Source organism: Eptatretus burgeri, chromosome 12 (assembly GCF_056783735.1).
Source record: "Eptatretus burgeri isolate ZD-2024b chromosome 12, Ebu_testis_v1, whole genome shotgun sequence".
Taxonomy (NCBI): Eukaryota; Metazoa; Chordata; class Myxini; order Myxiniformes; family Myxinidae; genus Eptatretus; species Eptatretus burgeri.
Window position 1 is genome coordinate 8761755 of NC_140972.1, and position 22259 is coordinate 8784013.

The window sequence follows — 22259 nt, forward strand, 5'->3', positions numbered from 1 at the left end:
CTCGGTGTCAAATCGTGCTCGCCTTCACTCCGTATCAAATTGTGATCGCCTTCATCCGCAATCAAATCGTGCTCGCCTTCATGCGGAATCAAATCATGCTCGCCTTCATCCAGTATCAAATCGTGCTCGCCTTCATCTGGAGTCAAATCGTGCTCGCCTTCATCTGGTATCAAATCGTGCTCGCCTTCATCCGGTATCAAATCGTGCTCGCCTTCACTCGGTGTCAAATCGTGCTCGCCTTCACTGCGTATCAAATTGTGATCGCCTTCATCCGGAATCAAATCGTGCTCGCCTTCATGCGGAATCAAATCGTGCTCGCCTTCATCCAGTATCAAATCGTGCTCGCCTTCATCTGGAGTCAAATCGTGCTCGCCTTCATCCGGTATCAAATCGTGCTCACCTTCATCCGGTATCAATTCGTGCTCGCCTTCATCCGGAGTCAAATCGTGCTCGCCTTCATCCGGTATCAAATCGTGCTCACCTTCATCTGGAGTCAAATCGTGCTCGCCTTCATCCAGAATCAAATCGTGCTCGCCTTCATCCGGAGTCAAATCGTGCTCGCCTTCATCTGGAGTCAAATCGTGCTCGCCTTCATCTGGAGTCAAATCGTGCTCGCCTTCATCCAGAATCAAATCGTGCTCGCCTTCATCTGGAGTCAAATCGTGCTCGCCTTCTTCCAGAATCAAATCGTGCTCGCCTTCATCTGGAGTCAAATCGTGCTCGGCTTCATCTGGAGTCAAATCGTGCTCGCCTTCACTCCGTATCAAATTGTGATCGCCTTCACTCCATGTCAAATCGTGCTCGCCTTCACTCCATATCAAATCATGCTCGCCTTCACTCCATGACAAATCGTGCTCGCCTTCACTCGGTGTCAAATCACGCTCGCCTTCACTCGGTGTCAAATCATGCTCGCCTTCACTCGGTATCAAATCGTGCTCGTCTTCAGCCGGAATCAAATCATGCTCGCCTTCACTCGGTATCAAATCGTGCTCGCCTTCACTCGGTATCAAATCGTGCTCGCCTTCACTCGGTATCAAATCGTGCTCGCCTTCATCTGGTATCAAATCGTGCTCGCCTTCATCCGGTATCAAATCGTGTTCACCTTCATCTGAAGTCAAATCGTGCTCGCCTTCATCCGGTATCAAATCGTGCTCGCCTTCATCTGGAGTCAAATCCTGCTCGCCTTCATCTGGAGTCAAATCCTGCTCGACTTCATCCGGAATCAAATCGTGCTCGCCTTCATCCGGAGTCAAATCATGCTCGCCTTCATCTGGAGTCAAATCGTGCTCGCCTTCATCCTGAGTCAAATCGTGCTCGCCTTCATCCTGAGTCAAATCGTGCTCGCCTTCATCCAGAGTGAAATCGTGCTCGCCTTCATCCAGAATCAAATCGTGCTCGCCTTCATCTGGAGTCAAATAGTGCTCGCCTTCATCTGGAGTCAAATCGTGCTCGCCTTCACTCGGTGTCAAATCGTGCTCGCCTTCACTCCGTATCAAATTGTGATCGCCTTCACTCCATGTCAAATCGTGCTAGCCTTCACTCGGTATCAAATCATGCTCGCCTTCACTCAATGACAAATCGTGCTTGCCTTCACTCGGTATCAAATCACGCTCACCTTCACTCGGTGTCAAATCATGCTCGCCTTCACTCGGTATCAAATCGTGCTCGTCTTCATCCGGAATCAAATCGTGCTCGCCTTCATCCGGTATCAAATCGTGCTCGCCTTCACTCGGTGTCAAATCCTGCTCGCCTTCACTCGGTGTCAAATCGTGCTCGCCTTCACTCGGTATCAAATCGTGCTCGCCTTCACTCGGTATCAAATCGTGCTCGCCTTCATCCGGAATCAAATCGTGCTCGCCTTCATCCGGAATCAAATCGTGCTCGCCTTCATCCGGTATCAAATCGTGCTCACCTTCATCTGAAGTCAAATCGTGCTCGCCTTCATCCGGTATCAAATCGTGCTCGCCTTCATCTGGAGTCAAATCCTGCTCGACTTCATCCGGAATCAAATCGTGCTCGCCTTCATCCGGAGTCAAATCATGCTCGCCTTCATCTGGAGTCAAATCGTGCTCGCCTTCATCCAGAATCAAATCGTGCTCGCCTTCATCCTGAGTCAAATCGTGCTCGCCTTCATGCAGAGTGAAATCGTGCTCGCCTTCATCCAGAATCAAATCGTGCTCGCCTTCATCTGGAGTCAAATCGTGCTCGCCTTCATCTGGAGTCAAATCGTGCTCGCCTTCACTCGGTGTCAAATCGTGCTCGCCTTCACTCCGTATCAAATTGTGATCGCCTTCACTCCATGTCAAATCGTGCTAGCCTTCACTCGGTATCAAATCATGCTCGCCTTCACTCAATGACAAATCGTGCTTGCCTTCACTCGGTATCAAATCACGCTCACCTTCACTCGGTGTTAAATCATGCTCGCCTTCACTCGGTATCAAATCGTGCTCGTCTTCATCCGGAATCAAATCGTGCTCGCCTTCATCCGGTATCAAATCGTGCTCGCCTTCACTCGGTGTCAAATCCTGCTCGCCTTCACTCGGTGTCAAATCGTGCTCGCCTTCACTCGGTGTCAAATCATGCTCGCCTTCACTCGGTATCAAATCATGCTCGCCTTCACTCGGTATCAAATCATGCTCGCCTTCACTCAATGACAAATCGTGCTTGCCTTCACTCGGTGTCAAATCACGCTCACCTTCACTCGGTGTCAAATCATGCTCGCCTTCACTTGGTATCAAATCGTGCTCGTCTTCATCCGGAATCAAATCGTGCTCGCCTTCATCCAGAACCAAATCATGCTCGCCTTCATCCGGTATCAAATCGTGCTCGCCTTCACTCAGTGTCAAATCGTGCTCGCCTTCACTCGGTGTCAAATCATGCTCGCCTTCACTCGGTGTCAAATCGTGCTCGCCTTCATACGGAATCAAATCGTGCTCGCCTTCACTCGGTGTAAAATCACGCTCGCCTTCACTCGGTGTCAAATCACGCTCGCCTTCACTCGGTGTCAAATCATGCTCGCCTTCACTCGGTGTCAAATCACGCTCGCCTTCACTCGGTGTCAAATCACGCTCGCCTTCACTCGGTGTCAAATCACGCTCGCCTTCACTCGGTGTCAAATCGGGCTCGCCTTCATCCGGTATCAAATTGTGATTGCCTTCACTCGGTGTCAAATCACGCTCGCCTTCACTCGGTATCAAATCGTGCTCGCCTTCACCCGGAATCAAATCGTGCTCGCCTTCATCCGGAATCAAATCGTGCTCGCCTTCATCCGGAATCAAATCGTGCTCGCCTTCATCCGGTATCAAATCGTGCTCGCCTTCACTCGGTGTCAAATCGTGCTCGCCTTCACTCGGTGTCAAATCGTGCTCGTCTTCATTCCGTATCAAATCATACTCATCTTCACTCGGTATCAAATCGTGCTCGCCGTCACTCGGTATCAAATCATGCTCATCTTCACTCGGTATCAAATCATGCTCCTCTTCACTCGGTATCAAATCACGCTCGCCTTCACTCCATGACAAATCACGCTCGCCTTCACTCGGTATCAAATCACGCTCGCCTTCACTCCATGACAAATCACGCTCGCCTTCACTCGGTGTCAAATCATGCTCGCCTTCACTCGGTATCAAATCGTGCTCGTCTTCACTCGGTATCAAATCAGGCTCGCCGTCACTCGGTATCAAATCATGCTCGTCTTCACTCGGTATCAAATCGTGCTCATCTTCACTCGGTGTCAAATCATGCTCGTCTTCACTCGGTATCAAATCATGCTCGCCTTCACTCGGTATCAAATCGTGCTCGCCTTCACTCGGTATCAAATCGTGCTCGTCTTCACTCGGTATCAAATCGTGCTCGTCTTCACTCGGTATCAAATCGTGCTCGTCTTCACTCGGTATCAAATCATGTTCATCTTCACTCGGTATCAAATCATGCTCGCCTTCACTCAGTATTAATTGACACGTTAGCATACCGTCACTATTCTTCGATGGAGTATTCATTTGATTTATTACACACGAGTCGGCCTGTTGGCATTCCCATCTAAACCCTTGTTTCTCCTGATTTCTCCCATTCCCATTCAATATGGTTGTCTATCGTTTACTTGTGTCTGTGCAGTTCATGTAAAAATGCTTTGTCTACTAATATCTTTGTGCTGCGCATGATGTAAATGCTCCCCATAAACCTCGGATAAAAGTAAAATATAATTGAAATACGTTAGTGTTCACTTGGTGTGAATTTATTCTTGCTTTCATTCAGACGAAAATCCAGCAGTATTTACTCAGTGAAACCATTTTCACAGGAAAAGCAGAAAACATGAACATTGTGAACAAGTTCATGGATTTCCTCTATGTTCACCGAGAACTAATTCATGGATTATTTCCTGCTTACCTGGACAGTTACAGTAACTGGTTACGTGATACTAAATTCAGCTGTGACACACACCTGTGTTTGGGTTTATGTGAAATGGAGAATCTGGCTGTGAGCGCAGTGAGAATGTGAGTTGGCCATTATGTCCTGCATCTGGGTCATACGCCTTAACTCGACCAACCGGCAGTCCAATTGGTCCATTTTCAGGAACTGAAAATAAATGTGGACCAACACCATCCAGGATTCTTGGCTTATTGTCATTTGAGTCCTGCACATCAATGTCAAGGTCCAGACTGGCATAGTGACCGAACCCATCATGAACCTGCACAGTCAGTGCAAGTTGGGAATCCTTTTCATGGTCCAAGGGAGCTAGAACACTCAGCACACCGGTCCACATCCCGAGCCTCAGTTTTGCAGTGGCAGGGCTGGAGAGAAGATGATAATAAGGCTGCATGCCAGGACATAGTCCTAAGGCTTGCAAGTGAAGAATCGTTGTTCCTGGTTGGACGCTTTCTCTGACCCGGACCCTGTATGGTGCTAAGCCTGGCCAGTGAAGATCACAAGCGGACGAGGGAAGTTTGTTGACCATCAGAACAAAAGGAGTTGCGAGCGCCGGCTGTCTTCCATCACGAGCCTCCAACAATACCTCGTAGCTGAAAATCAATTGACACAATGTGTGTGCATAGAAGATTAAAATAATAATGATGACAAATTTACAAAATGAAACCATAATAAAATATAACGGCAAGATCAATAAAGCAAATTTAAATCACTGATGAGTAAAACAAATTGGTGATAAAAAATATCAACATATTTGTTATTGAAAAATAACAATTACCTCTGCCGAAGGTGAATGGAGGTTATGTTTTCACCCCTGTCTGTTTGTGAGCAGGATATCTCAAAAGGTTGTGGGCAGACTATTACAAAATTTTGTGGATGAGTTGGGTCGGTGACAAGAACAAGCCGATAAGATTTTGGTTCAGGTCCCAACGCAGATCCGACCTATTAGTGGAATCCAAAATGTAAACTGTTCAACCTGGTGGAGTTATGCGCTCATCCCCCACGCAGCAAGACATGGGGTTCTACAATCATATATATATATATATATATATATATATATATATATATATATATATATATATATATATATATATATATATATATATATATATATGTCTTTATCTCTCTCACCGTTTGAGCATTTGTCATCAAATTTTCAAGAAACCTTAATTTTGAGAATATGGAGAAAATAATAAAAAAAATTGGGTCAAAATATGAAAGAGAAAAGTCATCATGACTATAAATACCCCTTATTATCCCAGTCCACAGCGTGTCAAGCGCAAGACATGCTGTATTATTAATCGCTTCCATGTTTATATATTTACATTTGAGCTTCAGCGTGTTTGTCCAGGCCATAACTTTATTAGTAATTGAGTTTTTGTCATACAATCTTCAACAAACTTTTATTTTGAGAAAGAATACGGAGAACACAAATGAATAAAATGTACAATTATATTTAACTGTCATTTTCGTCAAGTTTAAGTACAAATCGGATGTGGACGGGCTTTGCATTCTGAGATGTTTTCTAGTTATTAACCTCCGCCATCGGAGATGGATGGAGGTTACTGTTTTCACCCCTGTCTGTTACTTACGAAATCAAAAGATTTCGTAAGTATATTGATGACTTCCGTCATCTGTTTGTGTGTTTGTTTGTTTGTGTGTGTGTTTGTGTGTTTGTTTGTAAGCACGATAACTCGAGAACGGAAGAAGCTACCAATGTCAAATTAAACCACGTGATTCAGGAGGGTGATGGCTCGTGCTGATTAGATTTTGGTCAAAATCGGTCAAAGGTCAAGGTCACGGTGAGGTCAAACATTCGATTTTTGATGGTTTGGTACAGAATCATCGAAGAAACTTCTGGTTTGCGTCGCTACCTTCTCGAGAGACAGCTTTTATAAGACAAGGTCAGACGTCTAGTTGACGATTTCGTAAGTACCAGTCTATGACTGCTTGTATGTTATTTACGAAATCTAAAGATTTCGTAAGTACTGTATATTGATGACTTCCGTCCTCTGTTTGTGTTTGTTTGTGTGTTTGTTTGTAGGCACGAAAACTCGAGAACGGAAGAAGCTACCAATGTCAAATTACACCACGTGATTCAGGAGGGTGATGGCTAGCACTGATTAGATTTTGGTCAAAATCGGTCAAAGGTCAAGGTCACAGTGAGGTCAAACATAATTCCGTAAATTCATGTGGAGAAATGGAGTATTTTTGCTTCGATCGACGTTACGAGTTCGTTTTAACTTCAATTTTAATTTTGTCTTCGGTTTTTGCAATTGCTTAGGACGCTTAAAACTCGGTTGTCGAAATTCTGGTAAAAATCGGATGTTTTGGAGACGTTTTAAGATTGTATAAAAATATTTCAATCGCCACGTCACGGGTCGTCACGTGGTGCAGCGCGTTCGAGCAGAGGCGTCGTTGATCACGTAAAGGTTTTCCGTGTGCGCGCTGACGGTGTTTTCGAAAAAGATGGTGTTTAAAAGTCATTTTTTATCCCAATAAAGGTTATCGTCGCATGCCTGACTCGCCAAGCCGTCGGATTATGTAACGATTGTTGGTGGATGGCCGAATATTACGGTTTTATGACTTTGATAAAATAATATTAAATAATTGCATCGAGAAATGGAGATTTTTGCTTTGGTCGACGTTACGATTTTTGATGGTTTGGTACAGAATCATCATAGAAACTTCTGGTTTGCTTCGCTACCTTCTCCAGAGACAGCTTTTATTAGACAAGGTGAGAGGTCAAGTTGACAATTTCGTCAGTATCAGTCTCTGACTGCTTGTTTGTGAACAGTATTACGGAAAAACTGCTGGACGGATTTCGACGAAACTTGGTGGGGGGGGATTAGGTATGGTCCAAGGATCATGCCATTCGATTTTGGACTTGGTCCAAAGTCAAATATGGCCGCTATGGCGGCCATTTTGAAAAAATATTTGAATTTTTATTTTTGCATTTCTACATGTTTTAAGTGATTTCCAACCCAAAAAAAAATTTGTTAGAGAAAAAAAAAAATTTTGCAACTTTTTTTCAAAAAAATTTCGATTTTATTTGAAAAATATTTGAATTCTTTTTTGCATTTCTACATGTTTTTAGTGATTTCCAACCCCCCCCCCCCCCAAAAAAAAATTGTTAAAGAAAAAAAAAAAACATTTTGCACCTTTTTTTTCAAAAAAATTTCGATTTTTTTGGCATTTCTACATGCGCATCGATCTAGTTTACTTTATTCAATCGTGGTTCAGTAGAGTCTGATCCGTTTTGACCTACAATGAATAGGATATCAGGATCACTTAAGTGACCCCGCAGTATTGGCGGTGGAGGTTTTGCACTGTACCCAGTGTTCCCCCTCTAGTTACAGTATCTGTAAATAACTTGGTTCTGAGTGCAGACGAGGAAAAACCCAAACATGTCGATTAAAACAAAACATGGCAACAATAGCAGAAAATGAAATGCAATAAAAGGCAATGCTGTACCTTGGAAGATACCTTTGAACTGTTGTCCATCCCCTCAGTGCTCTTAGCTCATATTGGCCCACAACAGAGTTTAAAGGATTGGCTGAATGCCCATGTTGATTAATCAATGCTGGCCAATCAGAGAGCTCGTTTAATGAATGCCTGAGCCAATTTGATTAATTAAGTGCACCCCGAGCCTTCATCCAAATAGAGTTTGAGCATATATTGGGATAGAAATTTGGCCTCAATGATATCTCTGAGATGAGCATAATTGACTGGATCTCCAGACAACTCGAGAGCAGTGAGTTGGGAGGATGCAAGATGCCCCCCCTCTACCCCAACCCAAGACCCACCACGTGTATAAAATCATCCTCGGTCCTTTTGTTCAGTATATTGAACATTGTACTTTCATCCAAAGAACCATCGAGTGCAGACGCCCTAACATAAAACCATGAGTGAGGAAGTCATACTGGGCGACATCTTGCCCCACCTGTTTTTCTCATGGCTACTTGCCCCACTTCATCCGACCAGAAGAAGAATGAGTTGGATTAACTTGATCATTTTGAAGTTTTATCCAAAGAGCTTTGGTATTTAAATTACTTACTGTTCAAAGAAACATGTGGAGTGGATTTTGTTTGGAAAGATGGAAGGTCAGTTGTTGAATAATGGCATCACTTTGTTCAAACAGATGTTCAGTAAGTGCGTACTTGAGAGTGGAATTCCTAACAAGCACAGTATATTCACCGATTGGCCATAAACTACATGTGTGTGATCCGATGCACAAGCGTTTCCTGGTGTTAACATAAATCGAAATGGCTGCTAAAACGCAGGGCCTTCCACAATGTTACACTCACCTGCATCTCACACTCGACTAAAGTTATGGCGAGATATCAGGTACCAATACCATCGGTGGTCTTGAGTCGGGAGATTTGTTTGTATCAACCATAACTACACCCCACAATGTGTCTTTAAGAAGGCAACCTCGACTATGACACTGATATCGACAGCTTGGGACGGCAATGATCCGTATGTCCGATCGTACGAGTGCAGCTGCCCAGGAATGAGACATGCGCAGGCCTCCAGCTCTACCATTTGCCCCACAGGTGATCCTCAACATAAACCTAACCCTAACAGCCAGGCCAAGGTTTATGTAACAACTCAAACCAGGAAATGTGGGTTTCCGCATAAAATGGTCAATGTTCTGTTTCCGAAGTCAGTGTTATATCTTGTATGTTGAATAGTTGTGAAAATCACAACACCTGATTTCCTTTTGAACAGTATATTATTCCTAATCCACCATCCACATGGATGTGTTATGAATTATAGCCTTTTGAAAAGAAAAAAAAAACAACAAAAAAAAAAAACTTCATGGTCCCAGAACTTTTCAGAAGGTTTTTAAAAACCAAAAACATTTTCTTGGCCAAATGAAAGACTGTGCCACCACCAAGTATCGCTTGACCTGAAACAATGCAATTTCAAATTTTGTGCAAATGATAGATCAGGTACCATGTCCTACACAGAGTGGAGCTTCGTCACCCAGAGTTCAGGTACCATGTCCGACACAGAGCGGAGCTTCGTCACCCAGAGTTCAAATACCATGTCCTACACAGAGCGGAGGTTCGTCACCCAGAGTTCAGGTACCATGTCCGACACAGAGCGGAGCTTCGTCACCCAGAGTTCAAATACCATGTCCTACACAGAGCGGAGGTTCGTCACCCAGAGTTCAGGTACCATGTCCTACACAGAGTGGAGCTTCGTCACCCAGAGTTCAGGTACCATGTCCTACACAGAGCAGAGCTTCGTCACCCAGAGTTCAAATACCATGTCCGACACAGAGCGGAGGTTCGTCACCCAGAGTTCAGGTACCATGTCCGACACAGAGCGGAGGTTCGTCACCCAGAGTTCAAATACCATGTCCTACACAGAGCGGAGGTTCGTCACCCAGAGTTCAGGTACCATGTCCTACACAGAGTGGAGCTTCGTCACCCAGAGTTCAGGTACCATGTCCGACACAGAGCGGAGGTTCGTCACCCAGAGTTCAAATACCATGTCCTACACAGAGCGGAGGTTCGTCACCCAGAGTTCAAATACCATGTCCGACACAGAGCGGAGCTTCGTCACCCAGAGTTCAAATACCATGTCCGACACAGAGCGGAGCTTCGTCACCCAGAGTTCAGGTACCATGTTCGACACAGAGCGGAGCTTCGTCACCCAGAGTTCAGGTACCATGTCCGACACAGAGCGGAGGTTCGTCACCCAGAGTTCAAATACCATGTCCAACACAGAGCAGTGCTTCGTCACCCAGAGTTCAAATACCATGTCCGACACAGAGCGGAGGTTCGTCACCCAGAGTTCAGGTACCATGTCCTACACAGAGCGGAGGTTCGTCACCCAGAGTTCAAATACCATGTCCGACACAGAGCGGTAGTTCATCTCTCGGAAACTAGGTACCATGTCCTACACAGAGCGGAGATTTATCACCCAGAGATCAGGTACCATGTCCTATACAGAGCGGTGGTTCATCACAGAGTTTAGGTACCATTCCATACACAGGGTGGAGGGAACATACCCTACACAGAGCGGAGGTTCGTCACTCAAAGATTAGGTACAATGTCCTACACCGAGCAGAGTTTCGTCACCCAGACATGAGGAACCATGTCCTACACAGAGTGGAGGTTTATCACCCAGAGATCAAGTACCATGTCCGACACAGAGCGGAGGTGCATCACCCAGATATAAGGTACCATGTCCTACACAGGGCGGAGGTACCATGCCCAACACAGGGTGGAGGTACCATGCCCTACATAGAGCAGAGGTTTGTCACCCAGAGATCAGGTACCCTTCCAGACACAGGGTGGAGGCAACATGCCCTACACAGAGCGGAGGTGTATCACCCAGAGTTCAGGTAACATGTCCGACACAGAGCGGAGCTTTGTCACTCGGAAATTAGGTACCATGTCCTACACAGAGCGGAGATTTATCACCCAGAGATCAGGTACCATGTCCTATACAGAGCGGTGGTTCGTCACAGAGTTCAGGTACCATTCCATACACAGGGTGGAGGTAACATGCCCTACACAGGGTGGAAGTACCATACCCTACACAGAGCGGAGGTTCGTCACTCAAAGATTAGGTACAATGTCCTACACAGAGCAGCGGTTCATCACCCAGACATGAGGAACCATGTCCTGCAAAAAGCGGAGGTTTATCACCCAGAGATCAGGTACCATGTCCTACACAGAGCGGAGGTTCGTCACCCAGAGATCAAGTACCATGACCGACACAGAGCGGAGGTTCATCACCCAGAGATTACGTACCATGTCCTACACAGAGCAGGGGTTCACCACCCAGAGATCAGGTACCATGCCCTACACAGGGCGGAGGTACCATGCCCTACACAGGGAGGAGGTACCATGCCCTACACAGGGTGGAGGTTCGTCACCCAGAGATCAGGTACCATACCCTACACAGGGTGGAGGTTCGTCACCCAGAGATCAGGTACCATGCCCTACACAAGGTGGAGGTTCGTCACCCAGAGATCAGGTACCATGCCCTACACAAGGTGGATGTTTTGCAAAAGCAGTTACTTGAATTCTGGATGGGTTGCCACTCCGACACAGGTGGTTGGGGCAGGAATTTGAAATTTGTTCAGGATGCTGGATGATAGCTCACCTACCCTTTGCAAAGGACACCATGGGATCTTTAACATCCACCAACTAATGCTGCTAGACGGGACACCCAGCTTAACGCCCATCCGAAGGACGACACACACATCGATGAATCACCCCACCTGTGAAACAACGGGATGACAGTTTCTATCTGGGCAGAGATTCAAACCCAGGCTAAATGGCCCAGAGGTGAATGTGCACACCTGTAAGCTATCCTTCCAGGTACAAAGAACATGTTTGAAAATTGTTATAATGATGCAGCTTTATTCTAACAAATGATACAGCAACTTGAAGAGGATGACGCAAATGAGGATATATTATTCAGTTATTAAGAAGTGTGATATGCCATGGTACGTACCTGCCATCTGGTACGTCATCCTTTTTGAGGAGGTGCACGCCTCCTGTTTGGGCATTCACGAAAAACAGTCCACCTGGATCATGAAGCAGGTTATATTGAATATATCTTGCTGAATCTCTGCCTTGGACTTGGGCACGGGCTGAGTAGAACAAGCCATCACTTGGCAATGCAGTTTGGCTCAAAAGGACGTGACCCTTGTTTCGGAGAAACCTCGGGGGCTGCTTGTCATCTCGCAGAATGGTCAGATGGACGGAGGTCGTCGAAGCGGATGCCGGTCTACCCGGGACCCAGGCCGTCACCCGGAGTTCGGGTTCCAGGTTTTCACAACACGTTCTGCGACCCGTCGTCCTCAGCATTCCTGAGACTGGGTCCAGTATCACGACGCCCTCTGGATCTCCTTCGGACAGCAAGTACTGGACGGTTTCTCCTATCAACAAAAATAAAACAATTAATAAGATTTCATGATTCGAAGCGATGTTGAAAATATAACCTTAACGTCCCCAGGTATGACTTTGCTTGCAGTTCCAGTTGGCTCATTTCCAGGGGAAGTCACATGTGATGCTGTCTGGTTATTATTGGCACACACATGAGACAAAACAAAGAAGGAACATGACAGGGGTGTGTGACACATTTACTTGCACTTTAATCCATCACCATGGCAAGGCCATCAAATGTGTGAGTGCTTCACCAGGTTGCTGTAGCATGATGATATATATATATATATATATATATATATATATATATATATATATATATATATATATATATATATATATATATATATATATATATATACAGAGTGATTTCACATCACGTGATTACTATTACGAGTAAGGCTCTCTCTTTCTCCTTCGCCAAGCTTTGTTGGGATGAGGCATGCCAGTGGACCGAGTGCCGGGTCTATACAATGTCATGTATTTTGCATGATTTGCACAATTCTTCCCACTCGGATACCTTTCATTGTTAAATATTCCAATTTGGTGTGAAATGTGTTGCATGCTTGTTGCATCATGCTCACTGAATGATTTAAGTGGCCTTGCTGTGGCTTGGCTTCGGAGCAATCTATTTATTACATCTGCACAAAGGGAGGGTTTGGGTTGCCTGACATGTACATGTTGCAGACAGGTGTGTGGCCGATGGGTTGTGATGATTGCGTAAGAATCACTACTACCAACTTTAAATGATCTAGCTGGTGCTTCAAAGGCATGACGTTGCCAAATTGACAAGAGGATTGGGATGTTAGAATATGCTGGTGGATTTGAAAGGTTTCAGCCATTTCAAAAAGAGTAGGCCATTGTGTGTTGTGGATTGAAGAACTCGTCTTGCTGGAGAAAGCTGGTGTCAATCTGTGTCGGCAAACAGGTAGAACGATGGATGAAATGAAGAGGACGTCGGATTGACGTATGCCAACCACCGTGGGATGCGAGGAAAAGCTGACGGTTTAATCCAACGAAGGGTGAACACCCAAAACGCCGGCTTCTCCTTGCTTCCCATGGTGGTTAGCGTACCCCAATCAACATCCTTTTGATCATGTGCAGTACCCTGACCAAATTCCAAATTCAGTCCTGACTCCCTCTGGGGACGATAATGGCAAACCAGCCAGTGCAATCCCAGAATAATGACCGTTGGGCACGTTAGGCAGGGCCACCACCACGGAAAGAGTACGGCTCCGAACGCACACGCACACAACACCCCCAGACATGCACCGATGGTTGGATCCTCGGTTGAGCACCCCAGTGCGTTGGCTGTTTTGACCCTTTAATCTCGATACCACGATGTTGGGGGTTCCCCCCGCAGTGATTCCACACGGACTCGAGCCATTAAAAACAAATATCCACTAATAAGGCCACCAAGCAAGGTGCACATCGACCCATGCAGCACAGCAGGTTCCCATCATTAACCGACCAACATTATTATTAAAACAAATACAAAGAATCAACCAATGATAAATCAACGGGAGAAAGCTCACAACAGAAAACATAGCGACGACGACAGCAAGCAACGCAAGGAATTTGGTATTTGTGCAAAACATCCTTTCCTTCAAGAATTCCGAACATAAAACGAAATAAAAAGCAACCCATCGAAACAAAGAAATCGTTAATACAAACAAGGAAACCATAGTGTACAATCCAGGCCGGTGTAAGCAAATATTTCCTTGTTAAACAACCACAGTAAACTTGGAGATTAAAGTGCATTTGCCTTTTGAAGCCGATGCAGGTGCTTCCAAAGGACCGTTTTGGGCAAATGTACAATCCTCCGCAAGCTCCTCTGCTTTGGCCTGCACTGCACCCATTCCTTTTTTTTTGGGCCTAAGGAATGTAGACCGAACGAGAACAGAATCTTCACTGGAACTCCGTTCCAGAATAGGGAGGCGATGGTATACCCTCACGAAGCACGGCGTTCGAGCGAGCTCCCAACATAGGCGATGGACGTGCGTGCTGGCCGAAACACGGCGCAGAAGAGCTGGTACAACCAGACAGGGTAACAGACGACAAAACGAGCCGGCCGATTAAACGGAAGACAAAACACTGTGTTGGAGTCACCAGGAGGAACCTGGGATAGGATTCGGGTTTCCGTTGCAACTCCACCTGCCCTCAAACCCACTCCAAGACCCCTCAGGCCATTTAATAAGTCTGAAAGCAAGATGGAACACGAGAAGAAATCATTTCGCCAAACCCTGTGAGCTTCTTCCGTTTTTCGGTCACGAATGACAAAATAATCATCACGTTTATTCAATCTCGACGGAGTCACATCCACCACACGATAGGCCCTAATAGCGCGGACTTCAAAGATTCATTAGCGTCGTCAAGATGGCTCATTGAAGAAAATTCTTCGTACTAATCCTAAACAGCACAAGGAACACATATTATATAAACAAACTGAGGAAGTAGCAACATTCAGAGCAACCTTGGCCTTGCTCATAAGCACTGCCACAAAAGGCAGATGTAAACTAGCCAGCACTTCCACACATCCTCTTCTTGAATCAAATTCACCTCATCGTAGTGCTGTCTTGGAAGCCGAGTAAACCACCGACGATGTCTCAATTAATCCACTCAACTTCTCAACTTCACCACCAATCAATCGGTTAGTGGAAAACAAGTCTGCTAAAAAAGGAGGAAGCATTGAAAAAAAATCCTCCCTCGAAAAACAAAGCATCTGTCTTTTACATGAAAGTGACCTTTGCCCCCAATCAAGAAAAACTACCGCGACCGTGTCCAATTTCACCTCCAATTACTTGTCTACACACAGGATAGCCCATCACCCCCAATCGACAACACAGGATAGCTCCTCACCCCCCGGTACCCCCTTTCCACACTGCCCCCTCAACACCTGCATACAATCATGCACCTTATTAAACCATTTAGAGAAAATCAACCAGACAACTAACTCCGCCTGCTATCACCAAATTAGATTTTCAAACATGAAAATCAATCTACTAATCATTAAAGATGACACAGTCTCTTCAAGATCACCTCCTTGGGAAGCACATTGAACGACGTCGTACTCGATAAGCTAAAACACAAAATCCACATGATGCTGACTTGAACAAATGGATAACATGTCAAGGGAAATGATACAGAAAAGGTTCGAAGGTCAGGCCAAACAACCAAGGTGACGGTGAATGTCCCGATCACAAACCCTGAGAAATCACAAACAAGTCCGACAACCAAGAACCACACGGTGATGATAAGCACAAAAACGGTCTCTGATCACCACCTGTAACCATCCAGGACTGGAACAGACCCCTTTATACACTGATGAATTACTCAACCCACAGAAAAGTCAGAGAGAGTATCACAATCAATAGCAGCTCTTGGAATATCCCACAATGAAGCTGAGTCTCTGGGTCTATCACTTTCCTATCACAGACAGGTCGGTGGTCTCCGTCTTCCTTCCACCTCTTCTCTGGTCTTACACCCTCTGCTCTTTCCGTGCTTTGTCCCCCCTCCCCCCATCCCTATGCCCCCACCATGTTTCTGCAGGGCACATACGGTCCACAATATCAACCCCCTTCTCGTGAATTTTCCTCTCAAGAGTTTCCTTCCGTATCCATCTTGTCCACCCAATGCATCCTCCCTTAACCCTTATTCCTCCACACACCCGTTGTTTGTCCAATTTCCCTCTACTTCGTCCTTACACCATATTGTCGGTGTTTCCCCCAATTTCTCTCTACTGTTCCTTTAGTTCTGTTGCGTCATGATCCGTTCAGTGTTCCAGCACTTCCATGAGCCTTGACTTTGCATTACAAAAAAAAATTAAAAAGCACGAGGCTTGAGACAGACAAGAAAACCCTTCTTTTTCCCCCCACATCCCCAGAAAATGCAGAGAAGCGAGCAAAAAAAAAACCCAACAAAGCAATCGCATATCCGACCGGGATTGCAAAGCGACGCCATCGTTGTGAATATGTTCCACACCTTTTCCCTAAACTCATTGTGAAAAGGGGAAGAACAAACTTATTTTGGCCCACATTCGAACCTCCTCCTGAACTTTATCCACTGGAACCGAGGGAAGAAAAACAAACCAATCTCACAGCTTTCGACCAATACCATCCCAAACCAATATCTCATAACCATGCTCCCTTTAAAAAGTTCCTGCAAATGACACAAAACTACATGTAACAGCTTCAACTGGAAGGGCACTTACCTCGGCCACATAATGCCTGATCCACAATAACGTATCGGGCCCAATACATTTTAAAGATTTCGTGCCCACATCGTTTTTGGCACAATCTCTCAAAGGTGAAGAATCACTTGAAAATAAAATAATTCTAATCTCCAGATCCGGATTCGGATCTTCACCAAAATCGAATCAATTTGTCATGGTTACACACCCAACCGGTCCACCAAGTTTCATCTGCATCTGTCAACAACTTTTTGAGATATCCTGCACACAAACAAACAGAAAGGGGTGAAAACAAACCCTCCAAGATTCTCTCTGTGGAATGTCCTGGAAAACTAGCTTTAACCACCTTTTAACCACCACTCTCACACTGAATCAAATATCAAATCAAACTCACGCACATAACCAGGCTTTTTATTCGGAAGCAATCAATTGCTGAACTCTCAGGATATGCAACAAGGATGTGTTCAACCTTGCCACAGAAGGAAATCCTAATAAGAAAAATAATTCTTTTCTTTTTTTTTAAAGAAGCCAATGGTCAGAAAAACAATTCCAAATTCTACAAATACCGGAGGGAAATAGAATCAATCCGAGACGGTCAGGAAACCCGAGGATTAATCCAAATGTGTACTCAGGATCATCACAAGGAAGTTGTTGTTGTTGTTCGTCTTTCGGCTGCTCCCGTTAGGGGTCGCCACAGCGGATCATCCGTTATGATCTGCATACTGACTTGGCACAGGTTTTGCGCCGGATGCCCTTCCTGACGCAACCCTGGTCGCCTCTTACGACACAGGGATAAGGATTGGGTTTCACCATGATTCCAGGCTGCCCTACACCCTCTCATAGCGCGGCCAAGTGCAGGGCTCCCGTCCTCAAGAGATCCTCCAACCCAAGCCTCCGAGTAGCCGGATTACAGGCGCACGCCACGACGCCCGGTTAGGATCATCACAAGGAAGGAAAAGCGCAAACCATCCTTCAAATGAAATATACTCAACGATTCAATGAAGCGCCGTGCGGGTCAACGTGAAACGAGATCATCCAATGGGACATTTAAATGATCCTTCGTTATCAAACCTTTCCGAGTACACAGTCGTGGCTTCACATGACCTCATAGTGTCTTCATGTCCCACAAATTGTGGAGAAGAAGCATGTCAACTAAACGATAACACTGAGCATGAACTTCAACATCCACAATCTAAACCCTTCCTGGCTCAACATCCCCAGCGAGATGCATTCACCAAATACATACCAGCATTAAATGAAGAAGCAATTTCATCATTTTCTTTCAATCCTCCTTGCCATACAGAACAAAATCTCACTTATTGCATGTGGAAAAAAAAAAATATATATATATATATATATATATATATATATATATATATATATATATATATATATATATATATATATCAATATGGATGCAAACAAACACGACATAATAGTGACCAAAGCTTTTCGTGCTGCACTCTTCAGGATAAAAATCGCAGCAAGTGAAGGAGTTAGTGAAGGCGCGTGCTTATATACGCAGGTCTCAATAAGGTAGACACTGATTGGTTCAACCGTAATGACGTCACGGTTAATCCGAATGCTCATTGGTCGGCTCATCATCTTCACCTCGAGCTCCCATTGGCTGGAGCAGAGTTCGTCGATGATTGATGTTTGCAACCGCAATCTGTTTCGGTGGCCCAGCAGACCATAAACAAAAAAAAACAAGGACAAATGTGTCCAAGAGCCGCGTCCTAAAGGCAATAACAACAACAACAACTTCCGATATTTCGTCACGTGCCTTGATGGAGCCAATAGCGAGACCCGTCATGGAGGCTCCTGTTCATGACGAGAAAATCGTGTATTTACGAAATTACAACACATTAAATGGAATAATCTTTAAATAGTAACGTGAACTTTTCAAAACTTTAAAGCAAATGTCCGAATATATTTCGAAGTTCATGATAGACGCTCTCAAAAGGCACCCTCAATGCGAGGATGTGTACAGGTGTTTAGTATTTAAGGAGATCCGGATCGTGTATATAAAAGAGCTGAGTCTGAAGGTTTTGGCTTCAGAAGAAGAAGAAGAAGAAGAAGAAGAAGAACAACAACAACAACAACAACAACAACAACAACAACAACGTGGAGCTCTCTTAGAGCCTGCGTTCGCTCCGCGAGATGCGGCTAACAAGTAAAAAAGACATAAAATGTCATAGCTCCCATTGTTTTTTGTAATTTTGCTGTACCATCATTCGGGGAACATTTAAGTAACAAAATGGCCACCAGTCGGCCATCTTGGATCTGATCTCGAAAAAAAAAAAAAACATGACGTGCTTATGTAAACCATCATTCGTTATCTGTGTGCCAAGTTTGAACAACATCAGTAAATACATGTCTGAGAAATGGTTGAGGACGTGTTCAACACCGAGGTTATTTTTTTTTTTACAACTAAAATGGCCACCAGTTGGCCATCTTGGATCTGATGTCGAAAAAAAAATGAAGTGCATATGTATACCATCATGTGTTGTCTTTGTGCCAGGTACGAATAAAATCGGTCCATACATGTCCGAGAATTAGTTGTGGACACACACACACACACATGCATGCATGCACGGACATGAAAATCGAGACCAAATACATAAATAAGCCCTCGTTTTGGACAAAGTCCAACGGGGCTAAAAATCTGTTTAGGTGGCCAGGTGGACCACAAAAAAAAATTAAGAGTTACCCCTGCTGGTGTTGGCTTGACGGTGAAGGTGGCTAGCTTCAGACATTACTGTCTTCAGTTTGAGCCCACATTGGCGAATGAATGAACACCAGGTGGGGTTGACTCAGCCTGTTATCCTTCTGAGGTCAGTGAAATGAGTACCAGTGTACTGTTCATAGCTAACCCTAAGCAAAATCTCAAACCGCCACCAGCGGCACAGTCACACCCCCTGAAAATTAGGCAACCCACAGTCTGCATACGAATGGTTAGTCACAACTGAAAACAGGATTTTGTTTCAGAAGCTATTCAAATAACTAAAAAGTAACAGTTTCCAAATGATTCTTCAAGTACAAATAAAAGTAATAAATTTACCACATTTCCCTCATCAATTATCACTAATCAATTAACAATATTTCACAAATGAAAACACTTGAACTCATATGTGCGGCCATGAAAACAATAAAATTGGTTGAGAACATCAGGGACAAAACAATTTTGACAACAGTGAACAACATGAACAAAAGTATGATATTTTGTCAGAAGTTTATCAACTTACAGATATTAACTTGATGAGATGATTTATATTTATTGATTACATGTAATATGAAACGATTAAACACTGACACTACAATCTAGATTCTTATGTTCATAAAATGACGACGTACATGTCACCAAATCATTGTTTTTGTTTTTTTTTCACTTTCATTAACTCATAAGCTCGGTCATTTTCACGTAATACTTATTCCTCGTCAACATCAAAATCGATGTCACTGAATTCTGCCGGTTTGTAACTGTTAAGGCACTCTCCAGTTGGCATACAGGTACACGCCTCGGTACATGGAATGCCGTTTGACTCGCATTGGCATCGGTCAGTAGGCCTGCATCGTGATTTCTGGAAATTGCACGACGCTAATTCAATGAGACTCGTTTGGCCAGGTGGTCTTGTCATCAGTGTTGCTTCCAAAACGGTGCCATTCGTTTCCCAACCCCTCTCTGTTGGTGATGTAAGTTTCTCGAGCTGTTGAACAGATTTCTTCCAAACTAAAACCTGATAGTTAGCCCTCTTTATGTTGTCGGGAACAGGTTATCACTTGTCTTATTTTTCTGACAAAAACTCCAGCAACGAACTTCATCACCAGTGACACCAACCTTACTTGCAGTTGGACACATGGAGCAAATTAACTTATACGATGATTGCAGAACTTACTCTGATGCAACTGAATGATCGCCCAGCTGTGCAAGTGTTTCCTGGTGGTCAAAACTCTTCTTTAAGGCTTCAAACGACTTATTCTTTCCAACTCCAAACAACGCACTTGTTGTTGGATCACACCCTGTTAGAGCATGTCGACCAAGAAGTGCGGTACCATGATCAATTCCAAGTCTGCTAGCAACTTCGTGGACCGGGATGAATCGCTGCTTGTCCTTTACACCTGTCTCAAGCCATAGGTTCTCACATGTCATGCCACTACTGGAATGGACACAGAATCAGAACATGTGTCAGGTGATTCCAGGATGATCAGCTGATGATCAGCCACTCTCGGCATGTAGAAGGAGCCGAGTATCGGCTTCCTCATGATTTGCTTCCAGATCCTGAAGCGACTTAGACTTTCCTCTCATGATGCTCACTGTTCTTGTCCCAGTCCCGAATACCCCAGAAAGATCTAATTGATAACCTTGTGACAGATTCACTTTTGCAACTTCACACCAACTCTCCAACAGGAATTCAGCAAGATTAACCTTGTTCAGTGGATTTGACAAGTAATTATTTCACTGCTTTGGAATGGATGTGCTGCTTCCAAGGATTCGAATTTTGAATCCTGTTGTTGTTCCCCCCCCCCCCCCCCCCCCGTCATTGTCTTTAAACGTCATTGATAGACTCTGACTTGTCATATTGGTCAAATTCAACAGTGACGCGATTGCACCCATATTCGCCAAGCTAAAAGGTAGCTACAGAATGCATCTTCTCTGATGACTATCAAAAGTTTTGAGTACCAGATGACCTCACTCTTTGCACCATGGCCATTCCATCGATGTTTTAAGTCGTATTTTACATGTCATTACCCATTACATCACCTTTCCCAATTATCATGACACTTTGTGGTCTTCCTTGTTGTACCATCAGCATGAACCAAAGCAATTAGCACAGTAGGTGGTTCATACTACACTAACTCCTTCAGATTGAGCTGATGGCTACAAGCCACTATAACAAGGTGAGCAATCAGGTCCAGGTCAGCCATCACGGTCACAGTCTTGTCAGCCAACTACACTTTCCATGCTGTCAACTTAGGGAAGGTGTTAATTTTGAAGGGAGGAAGAGTATCCCAGAAGCTTATATTTTAGTATTCAGTCTTTCCTCAATGAAGGATGTCACCTGACCATGTCTTATGGTATTAACTGCCAGTAGATGCTTTGTCATTTCAGTTGGAATAACTAGCCCTGAAGCAATATTAGATAGAGGAACACAGATGGATTTGTCATTATCTCAATGGTGAACATCGAGGTCAGCTTCTGAACATCAGACTCCTCTTTAGTTATCCTACAGAAAGCATTTCTTTGCGTGAGCCGACTGTCTCACTGCCCTCTAATCCACGCATCTGCCTTGTTGCTGAAGTAATAGCTGCCCTCTCATGACTAGTAAGAAACCATCTCTCCAATGCACCAGGCTTCTGTGAGATGCTGATGATTCCTCCCTTTGTCTTAGAGTCCAGGTTGACCGACTGCCCAAGAGCCATATCTGAAAAAATTTGGTTGAAAGGCTGTGTGGAACATCTGACTGTATGTTCCCCCTGAATAAACTGCTCATGCACTATGGGACGTGTTACAGATAGCTGGCTCATATCTGCCAAATACATCGGCAGCCACCTCGCAGAGTTGGTTGTGTCCATTCGCCGAAGCATGGGACCATGGAGGCAGTAACAGACAGGTGATCCAGCCATTAGGGCCCTGTCACACCTTGATGTTTTAGCCAGCAATGGCAACGTATAAAAATGTATGTAAAACGTTGGCGTACGCTGAAATTTTGATGTTTTTTTTTTTTAAAGTT

At 44.6% G+C, this 22259-nt stretch overlaps 1 protein-coding gene and 1 long non-coding RNA gene across 3 annotated transcripts in view; one reads left to right on the top strand and one right to left on the bottom strand.

Moving 5' to 3' along the window:
• The window catches only part of LOC147015044 (protocadherin-16-like), a 209126-nt gene that overhangs the window by 52309 nt on the left and 134558 nt on the right, over positions 1 to 22259 (bottom strand). For both annotated transcript variants that reach the window (XM_085849401.1, XM_085849402.1), the window contains exons 8-9: positions 11905 to 12331; positions 4441 to 5018 (exon numbers count right to left, since the gene is read on the bottom strand). In XM_085849401.1, coding sequence (XP_085705527.1) covers positions 4441 to 5018; positions 11905 to 12331 — 1005 coding nt within the window. The remainder of the gene's footprint in view (positions 1 to 4440; positions 5019 to 11904; positions 12332 to 22259) is intronic.
• The window catches only part of LOC147015045 (uncharacterized), a 57656-nt gene continuing 47574 nt past the window's right edge, over positions 12178 to 22259 (top strand). The window contains exon 1 of the long non-coding RNA XR_015050205.1: positions 12178 to 12314. This is a non-coding gene — a long non-coding RNA (uncharacterized LOC147015045). The remainder of the gene's footprint in view (positions 12315 to 22259) is intronic.